This window comes from Sander vitreus, chromosome 18 (genome assembly GCF_031162955.1).
Source record: "Sander vitreus isolate 19-12246 chromosome 18, sanVit1, whole genome shotgun sequence".
Classification (NCBI taxonomy): domain Eukaryota; kingdom Metazoa; phylum Chordata; class Actinopteri; order Perciformes; family Percidae; genus Sander; species Sander vitreus.
In genome coordinates, this window is record NC_135872.1 from 20,061,539 (window position 1) to 20,087,170 (window position 25,632).

At 41.7% G+C, this 25,632-nt stretch overlaps 3 protein-coding genes across 5 annotated transcripts in view; 2 read left to right on the plus strand and 1 right to left on the minus strand.

Moving 5' to 3' along the window:
* phip (PHIP subunit of CUL4-Ring ligase complex) overlaps positions 1-4,723 on the plus strand; it is a 47,196-nt gene extending 42,473 nt beyond the window's left edge. For all 3 annotated transcript variants that reach the window (XM_078274553.1, XM_078274555.1, XM_078274554.1), the window contains exon 40: positions 30-4,723. In XM_078274553.1, the coding sequence (XP_078130679.1) occupies positions 30-772 (743 nt within the window). In that variant the 3' untranslated portion in view covers positions 773-4,723. The remainder of the gene's footprint in view (positions 1-29) is intronic.
* A 154-nt stretch (positions 4,724-4,877) lies between these two features.
* On the plus strand, positions 4,878-7,902 carry LOC144533289 (uncharacterized). Its single transcript, XM_078274557.1, has 7 exons — positions 4,878-5,121; positions 5,453-5,594; positions 6,180-6,269; positions 6,409-6,497; positions 6,721-6,881; positions 7,006-7,122; positions 7,208-7,902. Exons 2-7 carry the CDS (start codon positions 5,470-5,472, stop codon positions 7,316-7,318), a joined length of 693 nt encoding a protein of 230 aa, XP_078130683.1. The 5' UTR covers positions 4,878-5,121; positions 5,453-5,469; the 3' UTR covers positions 7,319-7,902.
* A 25-nt stretch (positions 7,903-7,927) lies between these two features.
* irak1bp1 (interleukin-1 receptor-associated kinase 1 binding protein 1) lies at positions 7,928-9,286 on the minus strand. Its single transcript, XM_078274556.1, has 4 exons — positions 8,982-9,286; positions 8,588-8,669; positions 8,360-8,490; positions 7,928-8,237 (listed from the first exon to the last, which is right to left on the minus strand). The coding sequence occupies exons 1-4, from the start codon at positions 9,260-9,262 to the stop codon at positions 7,976-7,978; spliced, it is 756 nt and encodes a 251-aa protein (XP_078130682.1). The 5' UTR covers positions 9,263-9,286; the 3' UTR covers positions 7,928-7,975.
* Positions 9,287-25,632: the final 16,346 nt, after the last annotated feature.

Below are 25,632 nucleotides of genomic sequence, written 5' to 3' on the forward strand. Positions count from 1 at the left end.
TGCCCTGTGAATCAATGCCCCCCCCCCAGGATCTCCCGCCAGCCCTTCATCTCCGAGCACAGTCCACCTGAACGGCCACGGTAGTCATGTGACCCTGGGAGTGGGGAGGAGGGGGCGGAAATCCAAAGTGGAGCCACCGGCGAGTCCTCCAGAAGTCACGGCTCCGGGGAGCCCGTCGAGACCCAGAGGCCGCCCTCCGGGCAAGAAGAGGGGCAGGAAGAGCAAGCAGGAGCTGGAGGAGATGAGACGGAGCGGCAAGCGCAGGAGCTCCACCCCCGACGACGAGCTCGACCAATCGACGGGGGACGAAGGCGGGACGTCTTCTGCTCAGGAAACATCTGTGCTGTCGGACTCTGGCACGCCGTCGACACCGAGGCGGCGCGGCCGGCCCCGAGCAGTAAGGACTGATGAAGCCGCTCCTCCTCCTCCTCCTCCTCCTCCTCCTCCTCCTCCTCCTGCTGAGTCACCGGAGCCATCTCCGCTGAGGAGGAGCAGCAGGAGAGCCAATGAAGAGGTCACGCCTCCTCCCCAGACTGCTCCTCAACGATCCAATCAGAGGGAGTCGCCAAATGAGGAGGAAGGAGACGAGGCGGGAGGGTCGATGCGCACACGTAACCAGGGGCGACGGTCGGCCTGGTACATGGAGGAGGACTCTGAGGAGGAGCAGAGGCAGCTGCTGTTTGAGGACTCGTCAATCACCTTTGGCACCTCCTCAAAGGGGCGTGTTCGCAAGCTGACAGAAAAGGCCAAAGCCAACCTCATAGGCTGGTAACCGGGACAACGGAACAGACACACAGGATGTGAGGAGGAGGCTGACTGCCCTGACAGAGAAGAAATCTGCCTGCGATTTCTTAGCCTACGCGACGGAAGAGTAGTGGGCTGAGTTGAGGAAGTCATGCTTGGGTTGCATCTGTGTGCGCGTTAATGTGCGTGTACCGTCTGGGGAGCTGCTAGTCCAGCTGCTGCTATTCAGAGCTCTGGCGATGGAGAGACACAACAGCGCAGTTATCTGTCCTCTCCTCCCTCCTCTTGGCCCAGAAAGTACATCACTACGCCAACCGTTGGCTTTCTGAATCATTTGTTCCACCTCCTCCTACATTATTGGTCCATGTTGGATCCCACAGGAGCTCAGTGACTCCATTGCTGGTGGTCTCGCGACTCGCTCCTGTCCAGTGAACCACTTCTCCCCTCCGTCTGCCCTGAAAAACACTGTTGGTGTCTAACTGGGCACAACAGTAGTCGAACAGTTTTAGTACTTGAAAAAAATCCCAAGGAGAGCTGGGTGTATCTTATCTCACTCTTTGGACTTTTCGAGTGTCTCTGCTGGGTAGGTCAAAGACGCCCACTGAGCTGAAACTGTTAGGTCTGTGACGGATTACCCCCTCCCTTCTTCTTTGTTCCCACTATTTTTTTATACAACCCCCCCTCTCTGCTTTTTCTAAGATTTGTACGTGATGATCGGCTCTCTGTTTTGGAAGTCTTACACGTCGGCTGACCTGAGTGTGTCTGCGCTAAAATACCAAATGGCGTACCTTTGTTGGTACTGTAGAACTGTAGGTTTTGTTTACTGTGGGTGGGTGTGTTCTTTTTGTTTTTTTGCATGTTAATTAGAAAGAAAAAGCATCTCTTTTTTTCCCCCCCTATAAGCTGTTTTTACTGTGAGGAGAAAAAGGATGCATGGGTGAAAGGCGTCATTTATATGTCTCGATAGATCATGTTTCAAATGAGTCCTCAACATTAGCAATACCTTGTGCCTTTATGTCTTTGGTGTGTGTGTGCGTGGGTGCGTGTGTGGGTGTACGTGGGTGCGTGTGTGTGGGTGTACGTGCGTGCACGCGCGCGTGCTTGGCCTCTGCCCTGCAAAGTACATGTGCCTGTATGTGTATGGATAAGTTGCGACTATGTGAGTTTGCGTAACTGAAGGAGTGTGTGTGTTTTTATAACACAACTGAGTGCGTCATTCACTTTCAGCGTACAAACAGTGGCATACAGTTTGATCGTTGTGAAACCTCTCAAAGAAATGTATTTATAGCAGTTGGAGTAAAAAAAGACTTTACTGTTGTTGTAAAACCATTATTCATGTCAATATATTATCCTATAACCAACCTATCGTCAGTTTATACCTAAGGTACAGCCAGTGGAGCTTTGGGTGACTAGCTTTGAGATGCACTTACCACAGACCGGTTATCAATGCAGTCGTAGGGAGTAACCCTGTGTATTTTAAATATTGTTAACATATAAAAATGAACTTTTTAAATGTTGATATGTTTCTATGGTGACCACACACACACACACACACGCACGCTCACATACATCCACACACAATTCTGTCTCTCATGTTCTAGCACTTTCTCATGCCTGGAGCAAACAGGATCGAGCCAGATCAAACTGGATCGGACTGAATTTGGACGGAAAGCCCGAGAGAGAGAGATAGACAAGTCTTATATTCATCTTTCTGATTGTGTGCCTTCGCTACACTGGCATAGTGAATCCTCGGTTTCTGCTTTTGGGGCCTTTTATTTTTTTTTTTGTGGATTTCCTCGTTCATTGGGTTCAGAGAACTGGACTTCGGGGATTGGACGGGACCTGATTGGCTTGTATAATTAACAATCTGACTGGGGACAAACATAACATACGTCACTCTCTCGCTGTACACACAACCAATGGACTGAGTTAATAAAGACGACGCCCCTCCAGTTTGAGCAGGTATCTGTTTTTACCCCAGCACAGAGCAACTGAATGCCCAAATCAGCCACTCGTGTTGTTGTTGTTGTTGTGGGTCTGACTGGGGAGAACTGGACGGTAGCATCTACATACACCTGGTTTGTTTTCATAGGTCTTTCTTGTCACATATTCATTGAACATATATCTCATCTGTTTATCATTGTTCTTCTTTATATGGATTTGTCAATGCCAAATTCTGTCTTTGGGCACTGAAGTTTTTTAGAACATGGCTTTTGAATGTGTTTATTTTTCTGTCTCCACGGTGAGTGTGTTGAGCTCTTTCACGTATAATGTGTCAACTGTTTTCTGTCTGTGTCCCCGGCCATACAGGACAGTGTTTCAGTGACTGGATCTGTGGAGTTAGAATGGCGTTTTATACTCTCGTCGCACTTATTTGATGATACAATTAACAACTGTTCTTTTTTTTTTCCACTCAGTCTGGCTTATATTTACTTCACAAAGGATTTGTTTATATTGTGTATACAAAGAGTTTTATTCCAGATTGAGACAACCTAAAACACTGACACCTTTCTTCACAAATGACTGTTGGCATGAGAGTAAATGTTATTATTGGGGTTTGCGTTAAAGATAGGAAGCTAATGATCTTTGCCCACAAAACTGATGCATTTTGAGGGCAAATATAAACTCTTCGTAGGCACATAAAGCTTTGGGTTTTTTTTTTTTCTATCTCAATTGCAAATAATCATATTTACATATATGCACAGATGATCATAGGTAGTGTGAAAACAAGATTTTAGACCCAGGCTTCTCAAACCTTAGGTATGAGCTCAAACATAAATGTTTACATGAGCCAACTTAAAAAAAAACAAAAAACACAGTACTTGAGAATCCAAAATGTTTTTAATGGATTGATACATTTTTAATCAGGAACGATTGTTGGCTAACCTTGCCCTAAACAGCAGGCATTGTATACCCAGTAAATAAGGGGATGGGCAGGGATGTGCTTTATTACCCTTCTGATTTTCCTTTGAAATACAGTCAAAGTGGGAATGCAGTCATCACACAAAGTAGACATCAAACTTGTTTATTCTGCTATCGCTCCCTCTTCATCAGGTCACCCACACTACCTGTATTTATCGAATCTGTCAAAGTGAAAGAGCTGATTTAGTATTGCTGGTCCGACCACCCTAACCATGTTCGTAATAATGTACAACCTCTTTTCATATTAAAGGGGCCTTAAAAGCAAGTCAGAATTGGTGTATTCACTCATTCCCACTTGGATTATAACTTAAATTGATCCTTATTGAGACGTTTTGATTCCCTGACTCAGCAGTTCAGATCAGCCCCTCTTACTTTCCTAAACCTGTACTGCATTTTGGAGCTCATGTACACGCACATTTACCACGGGTAATGTGTAGCGGAGTTGTGCTGTCTGTGGCCTCTGATTGGACATTACAGTGTTTGGTCAGAGGTTGAAAGTCTGTGTGTGTGTGTGTGTGTGTGTGTGTGTGTGTGTGTGTGTGTGTGTGTGTGTGTGTGTGTGTGTGTGTGTGTGTGTGTGTGTGTGTGTGTGTGTGTGTGTGTGTGTGTGTAAAGTGTCTGCATGTGAGCCACCAGGAAGCATTTTGGGATGTTTTTAAGTTGTATGAGGACGTGGGACTGAAAAGGACAGAAGGGGGATCGGGGGTCTCTTTCATGTGAATGGATCGAAGAGGATGTCTTTGTTAGTTTGGATACTTTTTTATATATAAAGGAATTAATGCAAAAAAAAAAAAAAAAAAAAAAAAAAAAAAGAAGCATAAAGCTAGAATGTATGTGTAGGGGAGTACTGCTGTCCTGTTAGTTCATACCAATATTTTAAGTAAATAAACAGTTGTGTTTCCAGATCCACTTTTCTTTCCTGCTGTTAATTGGGTCATTTTAAACCCTCAATTTTTTTTATTTTTTTTTTTATATATACTATAAATTCATATTACTATACACATTAAATTGCAGTCTTTGTGGGCTTTTTAAAAAATAAAAGCATATGTGTTTTTTTTTTCTGGCTGATTTGTTTCTTCTCTTTTTTACACTAGGCCAACAACGTACTAAAAATCAGATCAGTGAAATTCGACAGGCTGTTGCCCTTGCGTTACTAAAGCGTAACTGCGGAACAAACCGGTTCCCCGCCCACCCGGAGCAGCTCACGGGTTCGGCTCTCCCTGACGTGGCGAGCCGCTAAAGGTCCGCAGGTTTCTCCGTGGGCTCCGGCGATTGGGCAGACTACCTGCTTGGCACTTTTGACGAAATATTTAAATAAACAGGTGGCAACGGCATGAGCGAGAGTGCGGTTTATGTAAATAAAACAGAAGTGAAAGAGCGTCAATCGGTTTCTGTCTCTCAGACGCAATGTTTGGCAGATAGTTGGAGAGAAAAGGCTTTGGATTTTAATACGAGGTAAGGGCCATACTTACTAATAGTAACGTGCTTGGACAATAACGGGGTTTCACTTGCATTTTATCGACGTTTCTGCACCGCCAAATGTTTATCAAGGTTTTACTTCCATAATTTGATGTTGAACCTATCATTATATGCCTGCCAATTAAACACCTAAAAGAGAAAGTGTCAGTTCACAGTAGAAGGCCGGCTCCGTAACGACTCGTAAAATCTCCTTCAATTGCTGTGACTTCTTTAAAAGACGTGGCTTACACGTCAACTTTGGACTGATTTAGCTTTGGGTCTCACACACCTGCCACATTCACCTGACGTGCAGCGTTTCCGTCTGCAGGTGCCAGCTGCGCGGCCATGCCTCAGCTCACGGTCACGGCGGTGCTGCAGCTCGTGCTGCTGCTCTCCGCTGTGCCCGCGCAGTACTTCATCTCCCGCTGGAGCGGCCCCACGGTGGCGCAGCGCTACCACGCGAGCACACGGTAGGATCCGTGCGCAAAGTACGCGTCAGTGTGGGGTGTATCCACTTTGAATGAATGAGGAAAACATGTTTGAAATTAAATAAATGGCCTTCATTAATATGTAAATGAGTCCCTAGAAATGGAATATAGTGTGTATAAAATATAGTGAAAGTAGTGCATCCCAATAGGAATTATCTAGTGCAAGGGTGGTTGACCAAGGACCCCTTAGCTGAAAGAGAGACTGAGCAGGGACCCCTTGCCACATATATTGTATAAAATTGTAGATGCATATGAAACTGGGCCAGATGGATGGATATTTATATATTATTTCTACATCATATTTTAATGTTCAACATACTGTCTTGTGGAAGGCAGAGTGAAACCTTAAGCTTAACTGTATGTGTGGCTGGCTACCTTAGGTATCATAAATGTTATGTACATTTTTTTTTGGACGAATTTGCCGATTCCTCTTTGCTAATATGCTAGTTCATTCTGATATTTTCAGACATATTTGAACAACTTTCAAATAAATATCAAGCAACAGGTCAACTGTTGAATATCTAGTGTTTTTGTTTATATCATTAATCAATTACTATGGTGTTTTAGGTTGCTTAGAATTTGGAAAGATTGGAGAACATCTCACCTCAACTTCACTGCATGGATGGACTGGGCAGACCAGCAGATGTCCAAAGTCAAGTATGGGATGTTTGCACTTAAAACTTCTTCCAGGACCTTTTTAAAAGTCTTGTATAATGTTACAGTTTTTGTAACAACAGGGAGCACACACAGGCTAGTCACTTGTATGTCCAGACTGACTATTTTTGCTTTCCAAAAGGTCTTTGATTGACTTCGGACAGGACGTGCCACAAGAGTCGCTTGCCATAGATGCCATGATTTTTGACAACGACCAGGAATTCTTTGGAGGTTTGTGTCTGTACACATACTTACGATGTATTTGGAAAGTTTTGGTCAGTGGTTTATATTCAGAAAGAATGTAAGGTGTCTGTTGCAAGCAATTTAGTGTTGTGCTTCCATGTTCAAGTGAAAAAATATAAGCTAAGGTTCAATTTGACTCCAATGAATGTGGCGGAAGTTAAAATAATTGCCTCACAGGATTCTCTTTGTTGTTCTGTGTTGATCCCTGCAGCATCCAAGAAAGTGCGCAGCCCTCGTCCTCCGTACGTGTTTCTGCGGGTTGGAGAGGTGGTGATGGAGAGGAAGGGCCATAAGGTTGGGGTGGTGGTGAGCTGGGACTCTGAGCTGCGAGCCCCTCCACAGTGGGTTGACAGAGTGTATTCCAGCTCTGAGGTTAGCAGCTTTTGAAAATCCATCTAATTGTTTTCCCCCCCATTTACTAACTGTGGGTTTCACAAACTCAGTGTTGGCATTGACATTTCATTGTGTGTGTGTGTGTGTGTGTGTGCGCGCGCAGGGTCCCAAAGCAGAGAAGACTCCTCATTATAAAGTACTGTTCAGCGGGCCTGGACCCTCCTCTGTGTTCGTTGGATACTTGCCTCAGACACAACTGGATCGCATCACTGGGATGAGGGTATGTACTGAACATCACAGCGCATAAACACACACACAATCGCTCGCATTCAATACACCTTGGACTCACTGTTGGATGTTTGTAGCCGGACATTCCCACCTTGGAGAATTACTTCACGCATTTTGATGGGGAGCGGTTCGTCATGCAGCCCTGGCTTAGAGAGCTCTTCCCTGAGGATGGGAATGAGGACGTCTGACTGTTCAGCTGTGTGTGTGTGTGCGATCATACAGGTGACATGAGATAGGCAATGTTAAAAACACCAGAGCAAACGTGGCTATCCCTTCTATGTGTGTTTTCTGACTTTTTAAAAAGGCGTCTAATAAGAGACACTTCTCAAGTGCTTTATTTGTCTAAGAAATCTACTGGAAGCTATCAGTCTTTGTCGAAATGATTGGAAGCCCAAGTTGGAGCAGATTGAGGAGAATTATCAAATCCCTCCTTGCTGGATCTCGATGTGAGGGTGTCTTTTCTGGATTTGGAATAACCCTTGGACTCACTTATGAAATGTTGTTACTGTATGTACCTTTATTACTTTGAAGTGTACAAAATATAAAGTGTTTTAATTTGATGTGCCAAAAAAAGAGCTAAAAACATTTCATTTAATGTTTGCTTGATTTTAAGTTAAATGATAACAGTAAATGCTTGAAATGACAAAATTGCTTTTAAATCCGTCTTTTTTTCTGTTTACAAGACTGTTGGCTGAGGTAGAAAAAAAAAATCTTGAAAAACTGCACTTTTATACAGCCATCACGACTAAGCAATAAAATACGTTAAACTGTGTCAACCCGCTCTTTGGTTTTGTGTGTGTGTGTGTGTGTGTGTGTGTGTGTGTGTGTGAGAGAGAGAGCTGTCTTTAGAGTTTTTTCCTGCTTTTGTCTCTGAGGCTGAAAGAGACGGACACCCGCGAGGAGGCGGTGATTGTGGGTGTACGGGGAAGGTGAGGAAGGGGTGCAGCACCCTGGCATCTGCCTCCATCCTCCTCATCGTCATTCCTCCACTCTTTTGTCTCCTCCTCTCTGACCAGAAGGGGTGAACCCAGAGTTTGCCCCAGGAGCTCGCTGACTTCGCAGGCCTTCTGCTTGGCATTTTCAACTGCTGACACACACGCACGCCGCCTAAGAGCATAGACAAACACACACGAGTTACAATTGCTGCATTAATCAAAATAAGGAGAAGTGTGTCCAGATATTAAAGTGCTGGTGAGTGTGTGTGTGTGTGTGTGTTTTTGTTTAAATACCTCGTTAGACTCAGGCTTTCAGCACTGTGGTAGAACTCTGGTGTTCCCACACAGACACTCTGGTCCAGCTTTTCCAGCAGGACACTACGTACTCGCTCCATCTTATCAAAATCTGAGAACGTGACCACGACCTGCGGTAACATTTTGTTACACTGTCATATACAACTCAACACACACATACTGTATATGCTGTAGGGTCAGTGAAAGGTTAATAACCAAATACTCCACCTCTGCTTCCAAATGATACTGCTCTGCCTCTCGGTGGAGAAACCTTCTCACTGAGGTGTCTTTGTCACTGACACCATGTTGTCTAAGCAGAACAATTGAATGGAAATGGAAAATTGTTACATTCACTGCAATGAAACATATTCCAACACATTTTAGAGGAACATATATACTTCTTTAGTTTTTATCCACCTTTGGCTACTTTTACTAGCTACTGCACTGAGAGCAAAAGCCGATTGTTTAATAGATATATAGAACCTAAACAACTTTTACAGTGGTTATTACAAACGTTACAGCACCGTAGGTAGCTAGCTAGCTTAAAGTTGACTGCTTAACAAGGAAACTACTGGTCTACTTAGTTTTAGTTCTATTATTGAACCTTTGCGTATGTTTTCACCTGACAGCTTGTAAAATGTATTCAATTCGCCGTGAAACGCTGTTGGTCACATCGTTGACGGAGTCTTTGCTGTTGCCCACACTGACCCGCACCGACCCTCGGTCCGCCGGGCAACAAACCTCCGCTGTCCCGGTGACCTGGACCTCCCGTACCCGGTTACTGGGACTTTGACGATGAACTGCTCGCACTTCGAGTCCCTGCTCTCTTTCATTACCGGCGAATTCCCGACCAGCAACCGGTAGTAACGCAGCGAAGACTCGACTCTGTCCATCAAGATTCATGACGGCAGTAGACAACAAACCAACTTCCTGCTGCTATGGTAATAGGCGAAATGCACCTTGGGACTTGTAGGCTGTTTTTTTTTTTTTTTTAACATGGGCCTAACATTTTATTCATTTTAGTTACATCTTGGATTTTTAAATGTATTTTATTTATATATATATATATATATATATATATATATAAAATAAAAAACAAATCTATGAGGTAGCCTACCTTATTTGATTCGATTTTCGATTTGTGGATGATGTGTAGCCTTTATTGTAATTCCTGTACACTAGCCTATTTGGCCTCTAAATAATGTAAAATGTAATTGATCTATATCGAGTTTCTGGATATAACTGCATATGTATTGCAATGTTCTAGAAGTAAGACTGTGTAATGTTATGATAATTTAGTTTCACTACACGATAGGCGCGTGCACGTGATTCGGGTCCCTGCTTATATCGCACCTGTGATTTGTTCCCCTAATTATCTGTCAAGTAAACACGACGCATGCGTGACACACTGCTAACATACTTTCAAAAACAAATCCTAAATAAATAATAAGCTTTAACTACGTCGGCCCAGGGCTGAAATTTATTTTCACATTGTTTGCGTTTAAACCAGCAGCCGAGTTCCTTAGAATGTTTCCAACATTAGGCCTATATCGCAAAGAATATCAAAGTAGCCCAAGTCAGCAATTGCTTTTCTAAATAACATATTCCGCCATTGTTGAAACAAGCTCTCCGACGCTAAACATGACATTTAAGGTAAATTCTGACTTTTAACGAAATTATTTATTGACTTATAGGTTCATTTATACGTTTTGTTTTTAGCCTTCTTTCCTAGCTGCTAGCTAAAAAATAATTGGTCGATGGCTTGGGAGAAAAGACTGACAAGCATGTGTAGCAGGTAGGTAACGTTATTCCTCTAAACACAAACACCAGCAAAAGAAGTGTCTAGACCATTCGTGTCTGTCTGTCTGTCTGTCCGTTCTTGCTGACTAGTCAAAATAAAATAGGTTGTTATGAAAATGGTCTGTACCTGTCCATATGGTTCAAATATACAGTTTTGTGTGTTTATTTTATGCTTCATTTTAAATATTTACTATATCTAAAGGCAGTGTGTGTTTCTTATGGAATTTTGAGTCAACCCGTTTATATGTAGCCATATCGAGCAAGGCTTATGTCAAATTGAAACTAAATGAAAGACATACATTTTACAGTATGTTTGGATATAAACTGAGTGTATCTTTGTGGTGTGGCCGGTCTTCAGCGTGACCAAATTATTATGTTGGATGGAAGCTACAGTGGCACTGCATGTTAGTTCTTTAGATTCTGTTTAAACGACGCAACTCCATGCAACAGTTTGATTTAGAGTATATGACACTAAATGTGCAACTACAAGACCTAAAAGAAGATTTTAGCAACTTTCCATAATAAGAGAAGGATAGCAACTTTCCATAATGCACAGGCTTATTTCTTTTCAAAATGTTTTAATGACTATTTGTGTTTTGGGTCCCTGACACAATCCTGAGTGATATGGAACATTAAAAAATTACTTCCTCAATGAAATAATGAAATGTCAAATAGGTGTGTGTGTGTGTGTGTGTTGCAAATTGTAAAGAGCTATACAAATGCAGCTATTTACAGTTATACATGAAGACTTGGTGTATCATCAGCAAACATACCTTTGTGCCATTTCCACAGATTTGTGTCACTGTTGACAGTTAAAGTGTGGGGAAATGGGTGTACCCAATGTGTATCACTTGGGTTTGTCAGTATCTCTGTTTGGTCAGTAGATGGCAACAAAGTATAACCTAATAGCATAGTAAAAATATGGCAGCACATATGAAGTGATTGGATAAGTACAGACCTTTTACACGTGTACAGTCTTTAGTATGAAAGTGCAGATCCTTTTGAAGAACTTTTTTATTATTATTTAAGTTGTCCGCTTTCTACCATTTTTGAAAAATAATTCTATCAAATATTTAAGGTATTCTGGTAGTCCAAAGAGGAGACTAATAATAATAATAGTTGTATTTGGCTTACAGTATATCATATTGTGATTATCAGTTACTTACAAATACATAAATATGTAGATGTAATATTTGATTAATATAATTTCCTCAGTTTAAATGTTTTAAAGCAGGGTTTAATGATTAGAGACCAAACTTTTAAGGGGTAAGTAATGAGGTAATAGAGATAACAGTAAAAAAAAAAAAAAAATAGTAAAGGAAATGGTAATCATAATACAAAAGGAACTAAATGTGTCAAAATAAACTAAATTAGGATTTTACAGTATTTTTCAGTGTGTTTTAAGTGTTCAGTACTGATGTCCTAAATGAAGAAAATATTACTTTGCTTAGAGAAGGCATTGTGCTTCATGTATCTCATTAATGTCGTTTGGAAGCCATGTAAAGCCGCAGTCTCTCTATGTTCTGTAGGCCTATTATTTGCCCTCTTCTTTCATTTTTCAAAGAGATTTGGGAACAGTAGAGATTTGATCCAATTCTGGACAAAGTTTGTTTGGTTTCCCTGGAGTATTAAAACTGTGAAATGGGCTTTATAATCACAACCTAAAAATACAAGGCCATATTTGTTGTTATTGTCTCCGGTTTCGCCGGTCCCCCGGTATGCTCTGTGAAACTTTAGAGCTGATGCGCAGCTCCAGCCAAGAGGGATGCAGCACCCTACAATAGGCTATTTTCATATGAGAGAGAACGAGGCAGAGAGGAGGCCCTTTACTGGTAAATCTCCATGGAAGTCCAGAGCATTTTCCTTTTGAAGACCGTTTTCACCCATCTCCTAGCTATCTGTTGCTCTAACCACTTCAACAATGCGTGTCCTCTCGCTCTGTTGTCTCTCTTTCTTCCCCTCCTCTGACCAGAAAGATGGCTCTCTCACAATGATTTGAAATGCTTAGAGCAACATACTGTAGTTGGGTGCTGTGATGTTGTGCTAAATGAAAATGGCTGTAAATTATTTGTTCAGTTGGCGATCATCATAAGGTTACCAACCACTTACATACACAAGAATCCATTTTACTCTTAAAAGCATTCATTCTTCTTCTCCTCCAATGTTTATATAAGAACACTGCATTTAATAGAACTGACTGTGCTTGCCATGAAATGATGTTGTAAAGATTTATGTAAACCAGAAAATCGGTTGGTTGCGTAAATAAAAAGCTGGGTAAACTGAATTTAAGAGGTTTTGCTCTCCACTGTCTGTGTCCCTGGTTGTTGGGTGAAAAGGGTCTGGGGGTCCTGAGATGGAGACTGTGGCCACTTAGGGGAAAAGATTTGACTGTAATAGTCTCTGAATCTGTTGATGTCTCTCCCGCTCTCTCTCACTCTCTCAGATGAAGTAATAAAGTTAGCCGTGTTGGAGGCCCTCCATGTCTCTCTCTAGACCACAATCAAGGCCCGTGCAGTTTTATTGCAGTTTTATTTTCATATTGTCCAAGAAATCTCCAGACTCCCTCCTGTGCCCATTGCCATAAATCATATATTTTGACTGTATTTCTTCCACTCTGCCTTTTTTATTTATGGGTGAAGGCGATAAAACATGCAGCGTGCACTCTGTGTGTCCACAGCTGCATCTGTCGAGGACTTTATTGTGAAAGGGGGGGGGGGGGGTAAGTCAAGCTTCATTTTTTATTTCCCTACACAAATCTCTTTCCCTGTTAAAAACAGATGCTGATAGAATGCGAAAACACAATAAATGGAGTTTTTCATTGTTTACGTCTTTAGGCTCTTCCGATAGTTTTATTGGTTATACAACCAACAATGTTCAGCTCTGTTTAACAATAGGTTCAGGTGGTGATCATTGTTTTATCAGCAGGAGGTGCTCTGAACTAATAGTCAGCTGACAACTCGAGCTGCAGATTCATGGTCAATAGTTAGAAGAATGATAAGTCATTTTAGCATGAGCGTAAATGGGCTCATAACATCTCTACATTATTATTGCACAAAAGATGACCTAGCAGTTTTTCTTTGTCCTCATACATGCAGGAGGAGATTTTGAATTGGATAATCTTTCCAGGTGCTGGGGATCATTGCTCTTAACTGCTGTCTATATAGTTTCATAGTTGTAGTCATAGCTGTTGCCAGAATTTTTATAAATTCTTAAGACACTCTCTCAACACACTCAGACAATTATGACCAGAAACTGGGGGGAAAAAGTTCTTACTTGGATTTTTCGCATTTGTTTGTGTTTAGTTAACTGTTAAATGTTGCTTACTCTTTATGAAGGTCTAATGGTGTTCAGTAGGGTTTTATTATTTTGTTGGCCTAAAAGTAGTAAAATGTAATGTTAATTCCAGGACAATATTTGTGGATCCACTCAGTGGTCACTAGTTGAAGACAGCAGTTGCACTGGGCAGTTTCCGTGTGTGTAGCCTATGTTGTGTAGACAGTTCAAGTTGGATTTACTGGAAAAATGGCAGCATGCTTACTGCTTGGTCAACTTTCCTTTGAATTAACAAAAGGTACAGTGTCGATAAGCATTCTCTAAAATTCTTGAACACATATTCTCACTATCCTCCTGTCACACTTAACAAAATGTGTATTTTGTAAAGACATTCACATCATATTACACTGGGCAGGTGTACTTTTAAACAATTAACTAAAAAGGAGTAGTTGATTTGATATACACCTAAATCTAGATAACATTGCATGTATCCCTCAAATCATGACATGGTGACACCCAAGGCCAAAATGAGCAAAATAACTACAAATGAAAGAAAAGATTAGAGATCGTTGTGTATGATATTATAAAATAGTTTATAAGATATTGCAATCAGAGTTAGTGGCATTTCTCATTAGCTATGGAGTGATGCCCATAGGTCCTGGGAGACGAGCAAAGGGAGCCAGTTCACTGCTGAGTTCTCTGCATGTCCGTATATTATCGGAAGTATTTTCTCATGCTGTCGCTCAGCTCCACAGCGTCCATCTCTGTAAACAGCTCGCAGTCAAATAAACAGTCCTGTCCACAGCCCTTCTCCACTCCCATCACTGAATAGACCTTTTGTATTAGCGGATATTTTGACATGTCAGCATACCAGGGAACACACAGGTGTAATTAATTACATTAAAGTGGCTATTTGTAACTTTCAGTTTGTTGATTGTAGCGGCCCATTTGGACAAAAGCGTTAATGTTTTTATCACACCTGCTGTCGTAAAGGTCTTTCATTACCGTGCGGTATTGCCCACTGTATACAGCAGTAAGCGTTACGGGGAGGTCATATAGTTGCGATGAATGTTTTGCTCAGACAGAAAATCATTCATTTAAAATAAGAGAATACGTTACCGATGCATCGTTGCATTTCAAGTGTTGCATACGGTAACTTAGCCTACTTTGGATATCTCGTGAGCTAAACCGGGTAACACTGTCACTGTGTCGCGAGCCAAAGCATTAAGAGATTGTTGTAGCAACCAACGTAGTAATAACTTAGATTAATATAGCGCATTTCATGAATCCCACGGACGCTTTACACAAGTAACGTTACAGGGGGGGACAAGGGAAAAAGAAAATATTAGGCTACTGACTCAATGGTGTTTTTTGCCCCCAACGGCTCCTTCCAGGCAGCGCTGCCTGGAAGGAGCCGTTGTTGGCAAAAAACACTGATAAACTACTGACGTACAACCACATTGCGCAATGTAACGTTATTTTATGAATGAAATAGACATATTAAATACCTGAGGGCCATTTCAGGGTGGGGTTTGAATCATTTATAATCCCGTAATTGTCTCCATCTGTTGATAGCCCGATCAAGTGTGACTCGCGTTATCGCCTTTTGTCTTTCACCTTCCCTTTTAGCTATTAGTTCTTCGTTTAATTTCCTTCTTTTCTGTGATGGTCCTGCATTAGGCCTATATAACGAAATCTCCTGCTTCCTTTTACATGGCTCAAAAGGCTGGATACGCTAACACAGGCTTTCCGGTGTTACAGAGAAATCTGTGACCCATCAGAATGTGTTACTGTAGCGCTGTCTACCTGCCGCAAATGATTCTGTGACTGTGCGGAAAAAAATCCAACCCGGGCAGAGGCTGTACTAAAAACTATATAAAAATGGCGTTGTTTTCAACTGATCATTGTATGAAAAATGACAGAGCTTCAGAAAAGTTCAAAAGTTACATACAGTCACTTTAATAACGATAATGCATCGAGTTTATGGGTGCTAGTTCTATGGTTGTGGTAATGTGCATGCTGGCTCACTGGCATGACTTACCACAACAGTTAAAGGAAACCGAGCCATCGTTAATTTATTAGTGACACCTGTGCTTTTCCTGCTATGACAAGTCAACGTGTTTGGCGTGAAAAAAAGATTTATGGTTGGGCTTTAATGAATGGTAGTGACAATGTAACACTTAACATGGCTGCAAGAGAATTCCCTGTTTGCGAACGTTGTTTCCTTGGTATGTAGATGAGAATAGCTTGTTCGCAAACTGTGGCACAGCACAACATTACGACGGCATTATTGAAATAATAAGAACTCTCAACATGGGAAGAATGCTGCACCTTTCCTGTTCATTTCCATTTGTGGTCTCTTTCATGGTTCACTGATGAGAGGTTTCCATGTTAGGCCTATGTATGCTTAGCCACACACACAGCACACACAGAAACACTCGGGGCACCGCTCAACCTGTTGTAAAGACCTCATAAAGACTCAACATCTGTTTATTGCAATGCATGCCAGAGGATTCAGCAACACAGACACCCACCCAGATAAATACCCACCCACTTAAACACATCCACAGAAAGGTCTGCATGTTTTAATGCACACAGGTGCCTGGGCCAAGCAGTGCTCCCTAATGATGTTTAATGATGTGTGTATTTTGATGAACACTAGTATATGAGTGAGTGAGCGAGAGATCTCTGCCCACTACAATGTGTCTTTCATCCAGGTCAACAGGTGTGTGTTCATATATGTTGTGTTCATTAGTATTAATGGCCAACCCATACATTTTGTGACTGCAGAGTATTACAGTAGCAGTATTATAGCTCATGAATAAATTACCTAAATTAAATGCAGGTCTTCATCTCACCTTTTGCATTATGCATTTACATACGTTCTGTGTGGTTTATTCTTGACCATTTCCACCTCTTTCTCTCCATTTCTTTTCTTTTCCTGCAGATCTGTGTTTTTTAAGGCCTGGTTGGGTTTCAGGGCTCTATTAAAAGTTCAAAGGAAGCGTTTACTACTGTAACTGGAGCTAGTCTGCGCTGAGGCTTTTCACTAATGAGTGCACAGCATACACACACACACACACACACACATTCAAAGAAAAACACACAAATGCACACACCGCGCACAACACGTGTTTCCCTCATGGAGGCTGCAGTGATATTCCCCACAAAGTTCATCGTTACTGCAGGAATGATGTCTTTTTGAGAGCCAAAGATCAATCACAGACTTAACAACTCCTTCAGCACCCTGTCCCTGTTTGTTCCCTCTTTTCTTCTTTCCCACTCTTCTCTTCCAAACAATAGATCAGGCTACTTCAGACAGAGGAACTGGAAAGTAGGATTTTTATAAGATCTCTGTGTTTCAACAGCAAATCTCTATCAAATAGTCAGATTTCTTGAGCTTGTTTTCATAATTTTCTTTTTGTTTGAGGAGATTGAATGTGCTGTGAATACATTAAGAAAATACTCTATTTCCATGTATGCAGTCTTTGACAAATACATTGAAAAGATCAAACCAATAAGCTACGATTCATCTCCATAAAGTCATCCTTAGTTGTTTTAGGGGTTCAAATCCTGTCATTAAATGTGTTTATCAGAAATTATTTTGGGTGCAGTCACATGTCACCCTATCACTGTTTTTTCAAAAACTTTTTATATCATTTTTTTTAAGCCCTCTCTTCCTCAGTTACTTCATAGTTTCATGTTCAGCTTTGTATAGTGCTGTATCACTTCCTGTAATCAAATTACCGTGCGTGCGTGCGTGAGAGACATGCTCCCACAGTGCATACAGACCTTAAAGAGCAAGAAAATAGAGAAATCGTTAATGGCTTCACACACTACTTTCCACAAACCTTTTATAACAAATTAGAATTTAATAATGTTTGTTGAGTCTTTGGAATTGTGCGGTTTTGACCTTCCTCTCCGCTGTGTCCTCGGATGTCTGACATTCCAGAGTAAACACAAAAACAAACAACCCAGACATCGAAGCCTGGGATTAGACGAGGGGTATAGACATATTTCCACTATGCCAACCCGTGAATGTATGTAGGGACATATCTGTGTGTGAGTGTGTATTTTAGGTTTTGTTTTGTTTTTACAATTGTTAAGTTGGGGTTTTTCCTGTAATTAGTTTTCAGTTGGTATGTGTTTTTTTAATTTAATTTCTAGTTGTGGGTATATTATTTTTTTCAAAAGTATGGCATTAAAAATACTTTTTTTCAAGCTGATTTTGGGTGCTGCGCATTGCAAATCAAATTTGTTCTAAAATGTATTGACATCACTTTTGTCTTCAGTATTTACTTAGCTAGTTTAAAGTTGCAGTTAGGACTAGATTCCACGGAATTTAGCCATTTAGTTATGATAAGTGGTTTTGATTTAGTTAAGACATTTAATGATAAGTGGTTTTGATTTAGTTAAGACATTTAATGATAAGTGGTTTTGATTTAGTTAAGACATTTAATGATAAGTGGTTTTGATTTAAGCTTTGCAAACAGCAATGGCAATAGCAATGCTGGCTCTTCCTACGAGAAGACACGTTTAGAACATAGTGGCCCAGTACGTTAACCAAATAAATCTGATAATTATTCATTCTTAGTTTAAACCACACTGCTAAACAGAAACACAGGTAGTACAAAAAGCATTCATTATTGTCTTCATTTTAAATATAGACCGTTTAAGTTAAGTGTTTGACATTTTTTAAGTTGGAATTCCTAGTTTTTGGTACAGCATTTGATGGGCGTAAGTGCGTGTTTGATATAGGAGCTGTAGCTGGTGGACTCAGGACAGAGGGCGGGGTGATGGGGTTCAGAAACTCAAAACGCCAAACGTTTATTATTACCCCGTTTGCAGCGGACTTGCCTTCAGGGGAGAATCTCCAGAAGTAACCCTTGGCCCCACTGCTCAACTCCCTCCACGCTGCACCCCCTCTTTCCTCCTCTCGCCTCACATTTGCGGTCCAAAATGTTGAAAGGAGAATAAAAGAATACAACGGAACAATATCTGAGGTCATCGGAGCCGGGCTGCTGTTCCGGGAACAGCGGAGGTTTCTGAGGCAATATTCTTTTATTCTCTTATTATGGCAGAGAATGAGAGACGAGTGAAAAACTGACTTCACAGCTTTTTTTCATTCAAGAATAGATCCAGGGTGATAAAAGTGGACGCTCATCCAAAGTTTTACAGCTTGCCACTCCCTCTCTCTCTCCTTCCCGTTCTCCATTCACCCTACCTTCCCTCATTCTCCCCCTTGTTTCCTTGTCCTCCATCATTCCTCTTACCTCTTGGGAGCAGCGGTTCTCTGCCGCCCGTTGGCACTGTGGATAATAAACACTCTATGCCTCGTGCACCTTAGGGCAGGAAACCCCACACATACGCACCTGCATGGGCTGCCATGACAACGAGGACCATCTGTCCATCAAACCAGTGTCTGAAAGAACCTGTTCAATGGCATTTGCAAGAGGATAAACACACATACCCACTCACAGCCGCATAGTGGACCTGGGTCAAGGGTTAAAGAACCCCATTTCCTGTCCAGACAGACGAGGGCTACAACAGGAACACCCCTCCTTTCACTTCCACTCAATTTCTTTCTTCCTCGTTTTCCCTTTCTTCCCCTTTCTCTCTTGCTTTCTCTCTCTATCTGAGCTTGATATTCATTGGACTGAACAAAAAAGTAGTGTGTGTGTGTGTGTGTGTGTGTGTCTTGAGTGTGATTGATGCTGTGTTTGTGGTGGCAGTCTCAGCTTAGTTGCCTTAGCTCATCCTTGAGATTATTAACCAAGCAGCCTTTTTCCTCACAGGAGCTCTTAACTGCAGACCAAAGGCTGATTTCATAATAAATGATGGAGTAAGGTAATCTCTGAAAGTTACCATATTTATTTTTTATTTTTTCCCAGACTACTCTCAAGAGCTTCATTAAAAGGGCATGGTCTTGTGTTACAGATTTGAAAGATTCGTCTTAGTCACTATTGAAACCAGTTCCTCAAAAATAATTTTTGGCTCTGTATTAAATCGTTTTTTAGTGCTTTTCAGAGCACATGGCCAAATATATATATATATATATATATATATATATATATATATATATATATATATATATACAGTAGATATATATATATATATATAATATACAGTAGATATGGTTTCATGCATTTGAACTACTTGAGGTAATTTATCCTCCATCGTTTAACCAGCCTCAAAATTGGACACATCCCTCGCAAAATGAGACAAACCGAGTACGTCTCGTGTGTTTATCAAGTATCCAGAATATATTTGACTACTATTTTGCCCATGTCTGCTTCGGAGTGAGCCTCTGTGGTGCAGGGCTGGTCTGGTAATAGCCTGTGTGCTCTGCTGTGCTGAGATTAATGTGAAGACTTATTGATGTAATGATGAAGCCATGAAAGAGCACTCTGGGCCGTGGTTTGGGCCCAACACATGAGCCTAATGGACTATGTGTGTATGTTTGTGTGTGAATGTGGTTTTGGACCGAAACAGATGAAATTAATTGCGAGGTTTTGCGTTCATTAGAAGGGACCTCGAGAACTGAGTCTGTATATTTTAGTCAGATTCCTTTGCTCATAGAAAATCCGTGACTTTAGGTGTGTGTTGATATGTGAGTGCGTCTGTACATGTGTGAATGACCTCAGACTTCCCTTGACTCTCTCCCTCCTGTGTGTCTCTTTGCCATTTCTATACATGTGTGGTATGCATTGTGGTTCTTAGCTGCCCATTGCTTTCCCGGTTAAAGGGCAGAGTGGCTCATACTGACACTGTGGGACAGCATGGTTGGAGGCAACTTGGGAGGAGGCTGAGTAAATACGACCAAAATTAAAGTGGTACCTTTACAACTAGTGCCCTGCGGTGTGTGTGTGTGTGTGTGTGTGTGTGTGTGTGTGTGTATATATGTGTGTGTGTGTATCTGTGTCTCCGCAGATTCTCCGGTGAGGCCCAGCAGGTGCTGACAGGACCCCCTTCATCTCTCCACTCCCCCTGCAAACCCTTTGTGTGTGTGTGTGTGTGTGTGTGTGTGTGTGTGTGTGTGTGTGTGTGTGTGTGTGTGTGTGTGTGTGTGTGTGTGTGTGTGTGTGCGCGTGCGCGAGCAGACTTGATCTGCTCAGTGTGGGTCTGATGTTAAAGTGATTGACAGCCAAGCAGTCACTAGGGCGATTGAGAGCAGTTGTGGGAAGAGAGAGACCTTACAGCCTCACAGCTTTAAGCCCTGAGGGGGGAGAGAGAGAGAGACAAATACAGAGACAGAAGGAAGAGAGAATCTAAACAGATGAATAGAATACACAGAAATGAGGTTTGAATGAATAAATGAGCATAACACAGGTCAATCAATGAATGATGTCTTGCCATTTGGCTCTTGCAGGGACCTGTTGGTTGGTTATGCAAAAATGGAAAGACAAGATAAAATGAACTTACTCTGGATAAAAAGCAAGTCTTGCTTCTTCATAATCACCCTGCCTATTCCCTGATCTCATGAGTTGAAAACCCTGGGGACCGTGGAGGTTTATGGGAAATGGCTCATACTCAGGGAGTGATGTCATACGCAGGAGACAGACCAAGCTCTCCCTGGCTGATATGGCGAAGGGAGGGCAAATACGAGTTACAGGATCTGAAACACCGAAGACTCCTTAATTAAGCAGCGCTGTGACGTCTTTCAGGCCCCGAGTTCTCATCCTTAGTTCATGCTCAAAGAACTCCGAAGGTGCTGCCTTATTTCAAAAACATGTAATAGAAGAATTAAATCATTTGGGATTATTTTCGTCCAGTGAGCTATATTGTATGTCATTAATTTTGTGTTTATGGGCTAAAATTTGGCCCGTGGACTTTATCAACACTCCCTGTCTTCTAGCTACCCTGGACTCTGCAACTTGTCAATCTTTCTTAATATATAGTACCTAATAAAACAGAAAAGCCCCTCAAATAATCATTTAAAAATGGAATCATTTATTTATTTGAATTGGTTCTGTATGACCTCCACACAACCTTTTTGTGTGTTACAGACAGCCAGAGTTGAAGCTCCAAGGAGGCTGAAGTAAACCAGGCATGAACCAGCAGGCTGTTACGCATCACTACAGTCCTTGGAGGAGAGAGGTGTATTCGTGCAGGTAAGTGAATAAAATATCCTTTTCCAAGGCACTTTTGCTCTGTTTATGGGATTGTGTGTGCAGGAGAGACAACTGCAGTGTCTCTGCCAAGGCAGCACAGGAGAGAGCGGGCCAGTGGCCATCTGGGTTTAGAGGTGTCTTTAAATGGCGGAGGTGTAAATCTACCGCCCATGTGCCGGAGGGGACGTCAGTTTCTCTCTGGCCCGCAGACCCACTCGCAGATCAATAAAGTTAACTCAAAACATTCACACTCTGCCATCTGAAATCAACCATTTAATGAGTTGCTGTTCCTGTAAAAATGGAAAAGCCCCCTTCAGATTTATTAGAAGAGAGAGAGAGAGAGAGAGAGAGAGAGAGAGTAGAATTCCAGAGAGGAGGAGGAGGAGGAGGAGGATGAAGAAGAAGGAGGAAAGAAGGCAGAACTATAGATTTTCTGTTTGGATTCATTTCCGGGCAAACAAGAGCCACAATCTGCATCTCTATGGAACACACAAATAAACAATGAAAATAGCTTCTTGATCCACTTTTTATGAGCGAGCATACTTAAATAGAGGTGATTGGATGCTTTTGGTAAACCATGGTAAGCATGGAAAGTCTCCAGACTATAAAAGCAATGTTTAGCAATGTCATTTCACTTAGAATACTGAATGTTATCCAAAAGCGGATCTGCTTTCAGGAACAAATTAGCCTGCAGCAAAACGGCTCTTTAGCAAGCTTCAGCAAACGACCATAAACTTTTTTTACAAACAAGACCAAATGCTGAAAAGAGTAAGGCAGTTGCACGAGTTACCTCTATTTCTACAGACCTTCGAAATAACTCATACTCCTGATGATGTGTGAAAGAAGTTCTGGCAAACTGTTAATACATTTACACAGAGTTTGAGACCCTCGTTGCTTGTATCCGTTTAACAAGGGGAGTGTAGAAAACAGATATTCCTGATGTGCTTTCTGTTGTGTTTGATTGAGTGAACCATTTCATGTCAGTGTAATTGAGCTACGCTATATGGCTGAGAGACGCATGCAGGTTGTGTGAAATGTGCTGAGGGAGCATCAGCCGCATTGTTTAATGATGCAGAGACTGTCTTTACTGGAACCGACGCTGGATTGTTTTTGCCCCTTCCTGTTTTACGTGCGATATGTCCTGTGTTTGGGTCTTGGCTGCCTTTCACCACTTGGACGTCTCTGCTCACTCCTGGGTTTTTCCTAAACTCCTCCTTTATCCGTTCCTAGGACACGGCCCATAAATGCACCTCGCCATGTTCATCCAAACATTGCTGTCTACCTGAAAATCATCTGATGATTGGTTTATGCTGATGGAGTGCATATTAAGTGTTCCGTTTAGTCTCTGCTTCCCCCAATCTCTCACCCTCCACTACCAGCTAGGCGTCCCTTGGGGGCCACACAGGAAGAGGAAGGAAGACCGATGAAATTGTACTTTTTACGGCAATGTCTTACTTTTGGGGTTTACATTACTACATTAAGAGGTAAATCCTTTTAGCAGCTGCCAGACAGAGCGGAGTTTCATGAGATTGTGTTACCTGCACACTCTGCTTTATGGTGGCTGCAAAGAAAATCCTACATGTTAACAAGCGCGCATGGAAAGAATTAGACTGGGTCCCATGCAGGGTTCCGTGTCTCATCAGGTGTGACGTTACAGGGCTAAATCTGCGCATGCTTCCGGACACGCAGTGTGACAGGTGCTGACAGTTGACGGCACAGGTCAGGAGCACCCGCTATATGGGCCAGTTTGTGACATACAGACCACTTTACAGTACCTGAATGTCAAGACATGTCTACTTGGGTGTGCAAGAATATTTGAAGAGCCTGTTGCATACTCTAAACATGTGTGAGACGCTAGCATGTTTATGCTGCTAATGGGGGTTTAATTTGATAAGCAGTTGGCGGATTTGTCAGCGCTCAGCATGGATGGAGGGAATTAGGCTGTGTATATTTTGGGTAAACATAACGGAATTCGCTCCAGGTTTCCTCTCTTTCTCTTACTGCCTGTATGTATATCCTATTAGTTTGACATGATCATGTAAGACAAATATGTTATTGTGCATTTTTGAAAGGCCCTTTTTTATTCAAGAGAAAAGTTCCAATCACTTTCTTTTCTAAGATGTAGATGAGAAGATCAATACCACTTGTTTGTGAAGTACGGAGCTAGAGTTGATTAGCTTAGCTTGGCATAAAGATTGCAAGCAATGGGAAACCGCTTTTTCTGGCTTTGTCCTAAGTTCAGGAATATGCCTATTATTAGATAGCCTACTTATTAACATTATTGTTTTTAATTTTCTACAAACAGTGTACAGTTTTAGGGGAAGGTTCATGCTGTAACTAATTCTAGAGAACAAAAATGTATCCATCCACCCGGTACTTCTGTTCAGAGAGTGTATAGCTATAGCACTGGTTGACACAGCTTCACTGTAATGACAAGACTCAAGAAAGTCATTGTGCCTGGCGTCATTTGCTAACAGCTAGCTATTTACGACCAGGCTATTTTCTGGAACAAAAGCATTCATTCCGAAATTTGCATCGCTGATGCTTTGAAAGTTTGAGTTTGCTACAATGTAACATGTCCGGTCTCTTTCTTTATCTGTTGTTAAATGTACTGTAGCGATGGAGCTGTACCTAGCATGACGTTTGGCAGTGTAACAATTAATAGGGGTTCCCTCTTAATACACTACACACATAACGCACTACTAATATGTCCCATAGATCTAACTTTAGTTAGATTGTCAGTGTAGTGGACTACAGTGGACTTTTTGCATAGTTAGCTGATCCGTCCGATTGATAAAATGAAAGCAAAGCAACACTATATTTGTCATTTGTTTTCCCAAACCTTAATGAGTTTAATTAAACGCTAGAGAGGCATCTGTTGAAAGCCTATGCTTTGAACCCTGTTCATATGGTTGGGCCTGTAGAGAGGGTTTAGTATGGGAGACATATGGAGTTGGGGGTGGTGATGGAGGGGCTGTAATGTAGTCACAACAGAGGGTTCAGAGCCAAAGGAAACAGGGGTCTCTCTCTCCTTTCTAAACAGGATGAGAAGACGAGACCACACGCATGGCACGCTGTATACTGTATATGTATCTACATATATCAAACAGGCTTTTTCAACATATTTGATCCCTCTACCTATTCTATGACTTTTGGTTGATACTGAAGTTCCTTTCTCCTCTCTTTCACGCATGCACGCACGCACGCACGCACGCACGCACACAAACACTGCTCCTCTCTGTACAAAGCACCACATTCCCTAAGGAACATGCTCTATGAATGACTCTACTGTTTTTCTTTTATCTTTTTATTACTCCAGATCCTCTTCCTCCTCCTCCTCCTCTTCCTGACCAGAAAGTGAACAGAGATAGACTGTATTATAGATTGGCGTCATTACAATAAGAGCGCAAACATTTAGATACAGATGTAATTTTTCTACATCTTTTCAGAGTTACTATTCCTACACTACCTACCTTAAACACAAACTTTCTTTTAATTTTTCTCTGTCTTCCGCCTTGTCTCTTGTTTGCTGGTCTGGTTCAAGCCATTTGTTCCACTGTCTTCTCCAGCTCAGTCTTGCCCTCTGAAGCTTTGTTTGCACTATTTGGCAGAGAGCAGTCATGTTTTGGAACAAGTGAAAATAAGGTACAGTAAGTAAATGTACAGTAAGCTCGTAAAAACAATTGAAATAGAATTTGTGTGACAGTCTACAAACCCATAAACACCATTTATTTGGGGATAGCCTGAAGTCATACATATAGACAAAATAGTATAATACACAGTGGAGTGCAGGTATCTTTTTCATTTATTAGCATAATGATACCACAGTCACGTCTAAAACAACAGTTCAGTTGTATGAGTTTTGGTTATCTTGGCCCAGCAGCGGTGCAGTGATTCTGGCCACTGTGTGTGTTTATGTGTTTGTGGTGTTATTCCAGGTGTTATGTAAGGAATGGTGTGTGTACATCAGCTGGAGACCGGAGAGAGGAGAGGTACCATCCTTCATCACCAAGCATGGTGTGTGCACGTGTATGTGTGAAAGAGATAAAGAGAGTATGTTGGCTGAGGAAGTGTGGGTGGATTTTCTGA

What these genes read in the sequence shown, in the direction of transcription:
- LOC144533289 (XM_078274557.1), top strand. Translation starts at nt 5,470, where the DNA reads ATGCCTCAGCTCACGGTCACGGCGGTGCTGCAGCTCGTGCTGCTGCTC. An exon ending in CGCTACCACGCGAGCACACG is followed by an intron (nt 5,595 to 6,179) that starts GTAGGATCCGTG and finishes ATGGTGTTTTAG; the next exon opens with GTTGCTTAGAATTTGGAAAG. An exon ending in GAGTGTATTCCAGCTCTGAG is followed by an intron (nt 6,882 to 7,005) that starts GTTAGCAGCTTT and finishes GTGCGCGCGCAG; the next exon opens with GGTCCCAAAGCAGAGAAGAC.
- irak1bp1 (XM_078274556.1), bottom strand. Translation starts at nt 9,262, where the DNA reads ATGAATCTTGATGGACAGAGTCGAGTCTTCGCTGCGTTACTACCGGTT. An exon ending in TACATTTTACAAGCTGTCAG is followed by an intron (nt 8,670 to 8,981) that starts GTGAAAACATAC and finishes TGTTCTGCTTAG; the next exon opens with ACAACATGGTGTCAGTGACA. An exon ending in AGTATCATTTGGAAGCAGAG is followed by an intron (nt 8,491 to 8,587) that starts GTGGAGTATTTG and finishes ATGTTACCGCAG; the next exon opens with GTCGTGGTCACGTTCTCAGA.